Here is a 9,531-nt window from a genome sequence, read left to right on the forward strand (position 1 = left end):
AGATCATATCCATATTTTAGTAAATCAGTCTTAGAATGCAGCCAAAAATTGCATGTGGAAAAAGGAAAAGAACTGGTGGGTTTGGGAAGATGAGGATGGATTTTGTTAACAGCACACTGGAAACAGCACCAAGAGAAGGAACAATTGTTTTTGGAATGCTCCCATGTGAAGGTACAGCAGGTTTTAGTCTTGAGCTCAGGTTTGTTTGTGCAAGTGAAACAACAAAAACAACAATGATGATGATGATGGTAATAATAATGATAATAAGAGTAATAATTATAAAAATGATAATAATAATCAATAATATATATTTATATCCAAAATTAAAAATTGATAATGTGAAATAATGTTGACAATACTAATTTGTGAGCTTTGGTTGCTCACTGTAACACTAAATACCCTACAAAAAAGGACTAGCAAAGGCCCAAATGTCAGTGGTAAACTTTGTGAATTGTATACACAGAATAAAGGAGGAAGGGGTGAAGTTGGCTGTTTTTATATGGTTTGCTGATGCTGTGATGTGGAATGCTTTGTCTGTTCCTGGGAAAAATACAGTGATTAGAACTGCTGGTTTTGTCATGTACCACACTATCCAAAAATGGCAGGATTGGTTCCATGGCTGAAGAGGCTGTTAAAAGAGCAGTTGATAAAATGAGGAGATGGGAACCTGTCCCGGTGGAGAACCCATCTCCCAGATGGGCTCCATGCCCTTAACAATGGGCCCACTGGGAAATGGAAACCCCTGGGTGTGCACGGCTGCACCCAATTTGCAAACACAGCCATGGACAGTGAGACTTGGACTGCCTGGGAAATTGTTCTGGCTGTGATGGCCCCTGCCAGGGCCAGCCCACAGGCTGCAGGGCTGGACCTTCATGCACTGGAATTCATTAGGAGAAATCAGAAGCAAATGACAGTTTACAATACAGGAATAAGAATTCAGATTCCTCCAGGACACTTTGGTTTGATAACTTCTCACTGGAGCTTGGTGTTGCAAAGGGTTCATGTCACGGGAGGAGGAATTGATGCAGATTATCAAGGAGAAATTGAAGTAAGTCTGTTAAACAATAGTGAACAAGAGTTGGTTTTCCACCACAATGCAGGGTAATACAGTTATCAATATTGCAGTTTTAAAAACAATTGTAAAAAAAGGACATCCACCTCAAATCACCTCCATTTGAGGAGATAAAAGGTATGGATCCAGCAGTCCTAATAAAGGAGCCAGAGTGTGGGTCCAGAGGCCAAATGGCCCTCCCGAGCCAGCCGAAGGAACAGCTCTGGGCAAAGACAACACTGTTTGAATCCTGAGACCTGGGCAGGAACAATGGGAATATGTCCCTGCAGCCAAGTGTTCTCTGCCAGAACAAGTCGATGGGATGGGATATTGTTTTACAGACCCTGCCAGACCAAATCTCCCTGTTTGCCCCAACGGCCCCTTTGGAAAATGCTCAGATCCATGGGGCTCCATGTGAAGGCTGATGTGACCCTGAGGGACTTCCACACCAATTCCAGCCAGGAGCCTGGCTGTCCCTCAGGGACTGGGACCCGGCACCTCTCCAGCCGAAGGGAAATGGACCCCAGCAAGCTTTGTTAGCCACAGACAGCGCGGTAAAGCTGAACAGCAAAGGACCTTGGGGACATTATTCTGGAATTCAAAAGGTGCCAGCTCCATGGACAACAGAATTATTGTTCCTAACGTGAATGAGAGTGAGGAAAAAGAATGAGTAAGCTTGTGATGGTAAAGCACAGAAATCCTTTCACATTGTGGCCTCCAGCTAGAACAGAGCTTGGTTTCTCCTGAAGGGAAATCTCAGTCAATCCTGTAAAACTGATAATTGCATTCCTGTGTTCCACAGCACAGTTTTCTGTCAGTGTCCCTGCACTGGATCCGTTACAAGTCAGAGCCCATTGACAGAGTTTTGGCCACCCCACAGGGTGAGCCCTCCGAGGGAACCCCATTCCTCCCAACCTGAGCTGAGAACATACCCAGCAATTAGTTACATTGAGTATTTTGGCTACTTTGATCTTTAAATTTTCAAAATAATTTTGATGACTAATGCCTTGATTAAACTTCAGAGGTGTTTCTGGCAAACAAAGATCCTGTCTGACTCTCAAGATGCAACTTACAGGTGTTGGGGGTTAGGTGTCCTTTATTTTCTATTTAGTTCTGGCTTGCCTGTGGAATTTTTACTCATGACTTGCAGGGAAAACTTAACTGCGGGTACCTGGTGGGTGCTTGAGGAAAGATAAAGAGTTTGGCTGGGCCCAGGGGGGGAAGGGGGCAGGAAAAGGGGAGGGTGGGGACAGTTTGGTGGCTTCTTTAGCTTCGGAGAAGAACACTTTGGGTGCAGAGCTGTTGTGGTGGGGAGAAGGGAATTTCGCCATCACCCAGATGGAGCTGCTGCTTCTTCTCCTTCTTCCCTCTTCATTGGTGGCCTCGCACCCCCTGTCCTGCCGGGACGTGTGGCAGTGCCAGCCACCGCCACGGAGCTGCTGATCCACCTCAGCCACTGGCCCGGGATCTCAGCTCATCCCTGCTGTTCCAGCTGAGTGTTCCTCAGAGCCCTGCAGGAGCACCAGCACTGACTGCCAACCCGAGGGGGTTTGTGAAACAAAGCCTCTCCTCCATCCTTTCCCGTCTCAGCCCCAGAAAGCTGTCACGGGGTCCCTGGTTCTGTTTTCTTGCTAACGCTGTAGTTATTGTTGTTTGTTTGCCTGGTTATAAATATTAGTAAAGAACTGTTATTCCTATCCCCAGATCTCTGCCTGAGAGCCCCTTGATTTCAGGATTATCATAATTCGGAGGGGGGGGTCCACATTTTTCATTCCAAGGGAGGCTCCTGCCCTCCCTAGCAGACACCTGTCTCTCAACACTGAGACATTTCCATGAGAAAATTTTACAAAGTTTTCAATAAAATTCTTATTGATAAATTTGCCTCCATTTCATTTCTAACAAGCTGTTCCTAAAGATCCCGTCAGGCTGTCTTAGACACTTTGGGCAAGGGATTCCTTCCAAGCTGGGCCACTTGGGGGGGGATGGGGGCGGCCCCAGGGCGGAGGGCAGGGTGTGCAAGGGCCCTTTGTGACACGCTGCAGCACGGTCACCGTGGGATGGTGGCAACGGGAGCAGATGTCAAAGGGCCCTTTGTGACACGTGCTGACATAGGAGCTGGCAGTGACAGGGCCACGCCACAGTGCTCGGTGCACGCGACGGGTCAGGACGCGCCAGAGCGGTGCTGTGAGGAGCCCCCGCACAGCGCACTCCTTTGTGTCGGACCTGGAGCTTTTCTGAAGCACTATTCCTACAGGTGACCTCGAGGCCAGACCACAGGTCTTGCTGACCTGTGGCCTTGCTGAGCCTTCCTTCTTAAGGTTCTCTTGAGGGCAGACCGTGGGACTTGGTGACCCGGAGCTTTTCCGACGTGTCGCCCATCCCTGCAGTCTCTGCCCTTGAGACCAGACCACAGTCCCTGTCGAGGAGCCTCCTGTCCTTGTGGCAGGAGCCCTCAACACCCAAGTGCAGGACTCGCTGTCTTGCAATCTTGCCAGGACTTGAGTCTTGCAGGTGCCTTCCAGGCACGACTGCAGGACTTGCTGACTCTGAGCTTTTCCGAGCCATCTCTCCTGCAAGCAGCCATAAATCCAGTCACTGCCATGGAGCAGAGACCCCCAAGAGTGCCCAAGTTGGCCTGGCTTGAGGAGGAGGAAGAAGAAGGCTCTGGAGCTGTCCTGGCACAGGAGTCTGAAGAGGTGCAGGAGTTCCAGGCACCACAGGAGGGTGAGTTGCAGAGCTCGGCCTTAGGGCTAGTGCCTGTTGCCAGCTTGGCCCCATCCCATTCCATGCCATGCCATCCCCTGGTGCTGTTCCTATGGAAAGGATTGGAGAGTCTGGAAGAAGATTTGGAGCAGCGACCCCCAAGAGTGCCCAAGCTGGCCTGGGTGGAGGAGGAAGAGGAGGAGGTCGAGGAAGAAGGCCCTGGAGCTGCCCCAGCACCAGAGACCGAAGAGGTGCAGCAGTTGCAGCCGCTGGAGGAGGGTGAGTGGCAGAGCTGGGCCCCAGGGCTGGTGCCTGCGGCCATCTTGGCCCCATCCCATCCCATTGCATCCCATCTCATCCCATCCCACACTGTCCTGTGGACACACACCCATGGACAGCACAAAAAAGGGGCTGGGGCTGCCCCCGCAGCAGTGGCCGTGCTGCATCCCCTGGGGCATCCCGGGACTGTCCCTGCCTGGGGAACGCAGGGCTGGGCTGTGCTCTCCGGCCTCTCCCGCAGCCCCTCAGCTCTGGCTGCTCTTTGCCAGATGCAGCCATGGACGGCACACAAGAGCAGGACACCGCCCGTGGCCGCTTCCGCAGAGCAGCGCAGGTACCTGCAGCCATCCCCACCTGCGCTGGGCCTGCTGGCACTGCTCAGCCCAGCACCGCACTTGGAGCACTCCATGCAACTTCCCTGCCTTCCTGCCCTTCTCCTACAGTTTCTTTACCAATACATCAAGAGGATTGGCAAGGAAGAGACCAGTCCCATGGACACTGAGATCAAAGCATCCTCAGAGGTCTTGGTAGAACAAAGCAGCGCTGCCCAGCTGGATCTGCTTGTAGAGACGGCTCTTTTCAATCCGGAGCAAGTAAGCAGCCTGTGGCCAGCCTTTGATCCTCCAGCAATTGCTTGGCTTTCCCAAGCCACGCCTGCTGCTCACTTGAAGCTTTTGAGGCCATGGCAGCGTGCTGGAAGAGAAGCACTTGTCTGGGGAAGAAGCTGGGCACATTGCTGACTCCCTCTGCTAGCATTCCAAGTCTCCCTGTGCCTTCTCCAGGTGCCCGGCGTGGTGAGGTACATCCACCAGTGGCTCATGGCCAATGAGGCTGCTGAGCACAGGATGGACTGGGCCCTGATGCAAGTGGCCGAGGCAGAGCCCGATGATGTGGCCATCACTCTCCTGCGGGTGGCCCCAACGTGTGACAGGTATGGGGCCCAGCTGCCCCGAGGCCTCAGGGCTCCCCAGCCCATCACCCTGTACAGCCTGGCCCAGGGCTGTGAGCAACACAGACTTGCAGGGCCCTCTGGCTGCTCCCTTTGCCAGCCCTGCTACAAAGTCGGCCCTGAGCCCGCTGCCGTGCTGCCAGCCTGCCCCTCAGGGGCCTGTCCCCACAGGGCTGGGCTGCCTGGCTGCTGCTGCCGCTCAGGGGCAGTGGGCACAGGCAGAGCTGGTGGCCAGCTCAGCTCCCCGCTGCTGCCCAGCCCACGGTGCTGTGTCTGACCCCGCAGAGCTGCTATGGCCATGTGGACGACCATCTTGCTCTCGCCCTGGATTTCAGAGGAAGTGACACCGCTCCTCATCAATGTGGTGGGGAGCTGGCCGCAGAAAAACCTGGGCACCTCTGATGGGGACAAGACGGCTGTCTTTTCCCTGACTGTGAGTTTCTGGAGCTGGCCTTTGCTCACCGCAAGGCCGGCCGCCTCTCCAGCAGCTCTGTTGCCTCCTTCCCCCACTGCATCTCCCTGCTTCAGGCACTGGCCACAAACCTGGCCTAGGGGCAGCTTCAGGGCCACCAGGCCCGCTGCTCCCCCTGCGTCTTCCCCGGCCTCTCCCTGCCACGCTCAGGCCCCGCCACACGGACGCCCCGGCACTGAGCGCTGTCTCGGGCTGCTTTGTCCTCTGCAGGCAACTCTGGTGATGTGGAAGATCCTCCAGGGGCCCTGTTGCCCACAGATCCTCACAGTCTATTTCCCCCGCCTCTTTGTGCATCTCCTCTTCCAAACGTACTTCAGTACTTTGTATATGACAGAGGACGTCCATACCTTCTGGAAGGAATGCCAGGAGCAACACGGCCTCTCCACCAGCCCCAACAGGTGCTCCATGCCACTCCTCCTGTCCCTGACACTTCCCCAGCCTCACAGCCAGCGCTCCCAGCGTCACCTGGGCTTTGCTGTGCACACAGGTTTGCAGTGCAGACCCTGAAGGCCCTGCTCTGCAGTCTCCACTTGGAGCATGTGGTGGTGGCAATGGAACGCAAGTGTGGCTGGGACACGCTGCTCTGTGCTGACACCCACCACTATGCCGTGGGTCTGCTGGCCAGGTGAGCCCCCCTTCTCCCCACTGCCTCTGGCATTTGTGCCCCCTGCCCGGGATGCCCCCCACAGTCCCCGTGGCCATGGGCCTGAGGGCCTCGTCACCGAGGGATGGCCAAGGAGACTGGAAAAGGCTGCGAGAGGAGGGTGCCCAGGAGCAGCCACATCTCAAGGGCCCAAATCGCCTCACAGGGTGCTGGGGCAATAGGACAACTGTGTCCATCAGTCCTCCGCACCCTTGCTGAGACTCTTTCTGCCATTTTCTGCCTTCCAGGGTAATGCGCCGTGCATCCATCCACTTGTGCAAAAGCATCTTAAGCTACCTGCTTGAGGTGCTCAGCAAACCGTTGCCACTCTGGGATGTCTCTGCCATGGCATTCCTTGTGGAGGTGAGCCTGATGGCCAGCACTACCTCGCTCAGCTCCCTGCCAGCCCTGTCCCCTGGCAAAGCCACAACTGCCTGGGATGGCACCCGCCGCCCTGTGCTGCTGCCTGGGCCCAGCCCTGCGCACTTCCAGGCTCCTGCCGGCCAGCTCCCCTCTCACTGCCCTGTGCCTTTCAGCTCCTAGATTGCCTGGACTTGAGTGACTGTGGTGACAGCCTAATGGACATCTTGTATAAGTACCTGTGGTACAATTCCACAGAGATGCATCACCAGGTGCTCAGGGCTCTCCTCCTGCTAAAGGACCGTCCCTCCATGGTGAGAAGGGGGCAGCAGCTGAAGCCGTGTGGGCAGCATGAGGCTGGGCAATGCTGTCACTTGGCCTTGGCTGGCCTTTGCCTTGGGCGCTGAGGCAGCTCCTCGCAGCTCTCCTGCCTCCTGCTTCAGCTGCCCGAGTGCTTTGGGACAGCCCTTTGGCCTCTGGGCCCTGCGGCAGCTGCCCGGGCTTTCACACCCTTGTGTTCTGCACAGGCCGAAAGAATTCAGAGCCTGACAGGAAGACTAGTGCACCTCCTGTGGGACTTGGACAGTGACGTGGCCAGGATGAGCACTGCTCTTCTGAGCCATATTTTCCTTAAAGAAGACACCCCAATATCCTGGCGCAGGGCCCTGCAGCTGGCTGAGCCGCTCCTGAAACTCCTGGACAATGTAAGGCTCTGTGCCCCAGCCACGGCCACTGCCTGCTGCCCGGACACTTTGTGCCCTGTGCATTTGCAGACCTGTGCCGATGTGGGCCATAAGAAGCCAATGATAAGGTCATTTTTCCTTCCTTCCTTTCATACAGCCTGATAGCCACGTGCAGCTGCTCTCCATGTCTCTCCTTCAAAGAGTGATGTCTTCGGCAGAAGAAGAAGGAAGAAAGCCCCTGAAGGAACGAGTGTACCAGAGCCTGCTCCCACTCTTTTTCCACTGCCAAGATGAGAATCGGCATGTGGCAGAGGTGAGGACTCCTGGGCTGCTGCTGCGCCTTGGCAGGGGGCTCAGCTGCCTCCTGCCCTGACGCAGGCTTGCAGGCTGCAGCCTCCTCCAGCCCTTGGCACTGGGACACTCCTGTGCCCTGCCTTGTGGGGCCATTTGCGGCTCTCTGCTGCTCCCCAGGCCTCTCGGACAACGCTCCTTCGCGCGGCTGACTTCCTGAAGAGGCCAGACCTGGAGAAAGCTGTGAGGAAGGAGAAGCTGTGGAAGTTTGCCAAGCTCGTGGTAAGGACAGCCTGGAAGTCCCAGCCTCAAGCTACAGAAGCCCCCTGGCCCCGGTACTCAGTGTGTGGGGCTGGCAGCTGTGCCCCTGCCCACTGCTGCAGCCGGGGGCCGCACGGCTTCTTCTCTAGCCGCCTGTGGCCCCGAACCGGGTGCCGATGGAGCCCCAGCCCAGCGGGGCTGCGGGCCGGGCCGGCACCGCGGCTCCCCGGGCAGCAGCCGGCCCTCTGCCCCCTCCAGAGCCCGGCGCCAGCAGCTGCTGGCCGGGCCTCAGGGCTGGCCGGGCACGGGAGGCCGGGACTGGCCGCAGGCAGCAGCGCCCGGCCGAGGGGCAGAGCCCGCGCCAACCCTTCCCTCCTGCCGCTCTCTCCAGCTGGCAGACCACAGGATCCCCTTGGCCGAGCACCTGCGCCGGGCCCTGCAGTACCTGCAGGACCCACAGGAGACCCTGCGAGCGACGGCCATCAGGGTCATCGGTGAGTCCCGAGCCCGGGCTCCCTCCCCGCCCCGCCGCAGCTCGGCCCCAGCCCCGGCTGCTGCCCCGGCAGCGGCACCCGGGCCCGGCGCCCTGGAGCCCCGGCTGCCCTCGGGGCTGCTGCTGCCGGCCTCTGGCAGCCGTGCCCTTGGGCTGAGTCAGGGTGCGGCAAGGGCCCGGGCTGATCCCTGCCGGGGCAGGAGGCCCTGTGGCCACAGGGCTGGCAGCGCCGCTGGCAGGGAGCTGTGCTGCTGGGACCCTGACAGGCTCTGTGTTCTCATCAGGGATGGCCGGGGAGCAGCTGAGGGGGCAGCACGCAGAGCTCCAGGTGTTGTGCAGAGGTGAGCCAGGGCAGCGGGCTGACAGCAGTGGCTGTCGGGGGCAGCTGCAAGCCCTGGCCAGGCTGTGGAGGGCTCTGCTCCCTGTGCCGATGAGGGGCGGCGTGGGCATAGCACAGTGAGATTTCAGGGCCACGTGGGGCATTTGTGGCCTGCAACTTCGGGCTGACCCCCTTGGTCCCTGCTCCCTCCTGGCCAAGGCAAGAGCTGGCTGGCATGGCCCTGGCAGGGGGCTCTCGCTGGGCCCCCGCAGCTCTGGGGTCTGACCGTGGCTCTGTTCGTCTCTCTTGCAGCCCTCGAACGCCTGATGGAGGACAGAAGCGGTGCCGTGTCAGATCTGGCACTTGAGACGCTGTATGTCCTCCGGGCCATCCAGAGTGCCCGATATTCCATCCTCCAGAGGGTGCACGATCAATTCCTCAGGGCATGGAGGACACGGCCTCGTCTGTCGGGCCTGGGCTGGCTGCGCTGCTGGAGATGTGCTCAGCGCTGATCTGGGACGTTCTGTTTGCTGGGGCCACCTGGGCCAGCCGGGAGTTTTTATTTCATAAGGATTGTTTTCTTCTATTTTTTTCTTTTTAGTATGTACATAATATAGGATATGTTAGGGCTGAGAGGCTCTATCTTCTGGGGCCACATGGGCCATCTGTTATTTTTTTTTTCATAGAGATTGTTCTTTTCTTCGTTTCGTTTCCATCTAGTATGTAAATAATATAGGATATGTTATAAACCACAAGAGTCCCAAGACCTTTCTTTTGCTGCCTAGGTTGTGTGGGGCATAGGGGAAGAGAGGGAAAAGGGTTCTTGTGCTCAGCAACCTGCCGGGGCGTGCAGTGGTGCAGGGGAAATGGCCAGAAGCCCCTTGGCCTTTGGTGGTTGTGCTGAAGCCACAAGCCCTGTGGCAGGCAGGAAGCGCCATCTGTGTCCTGCTGCCCGTGTGTTGGTGCCGTGATGGCTGAGGAGCTGCTGGAGCTCCTGTGGGGCTGCGGCGCTGCTGCCGGGCCAGGC

General features: G+C 57.2%; 1 protein-coding gene across 1 annotated transcript; it reads left to right on the forward strand.

Moving 5' to 3' along the window:
- Positions 1 to 307: 307 nt before the first annotated feature.
- Positions 308 to 7,264, forward strand: LOC147646559 (uncharacterized). The gene is made up of 8 exons (XM_086873237.1): positions 308 to 3,775; positions 3,875 to 4,033; positions 4,303 to 4,367; positions 4,477 to 4,626; positions 4,816 to 4,964; positions 5,268 to 5,415; positions 5,665 to 5,852; positions 7,231 to 7,264. The coding sequence occupies exons 1-8, from the start codon at positions 3,652 to 3,654 to the stop codon at positions 7,262 to 7,264; spliced, it is 1,017 nt and encodes a 338-aa protein (XP_086729363.1). The 5' UTR covers positions 308 to 3,651.
- The last annotated feature ends 2,267 nt before the right edge of the window (positions 7,265 to 9,531 follow it).

Source organism: Cyanistes caeruleus, unplaced genomic scaffold (genome assembly GCF_971803275.1).
Source record: "Cyanistes caeruleus unplaced genomic scaffold, bCyaCae1.hap1.1 HAP1_SCAFFOLD_91, whole genome shotgun sequence".
In the NCBI taxonomy this organism is placed as follows: Eukaryota; Metazoa; Chordata; class Aves; order Passeriformes; family Paridae; genus Cyanistes; species Cyanistes caeruleus.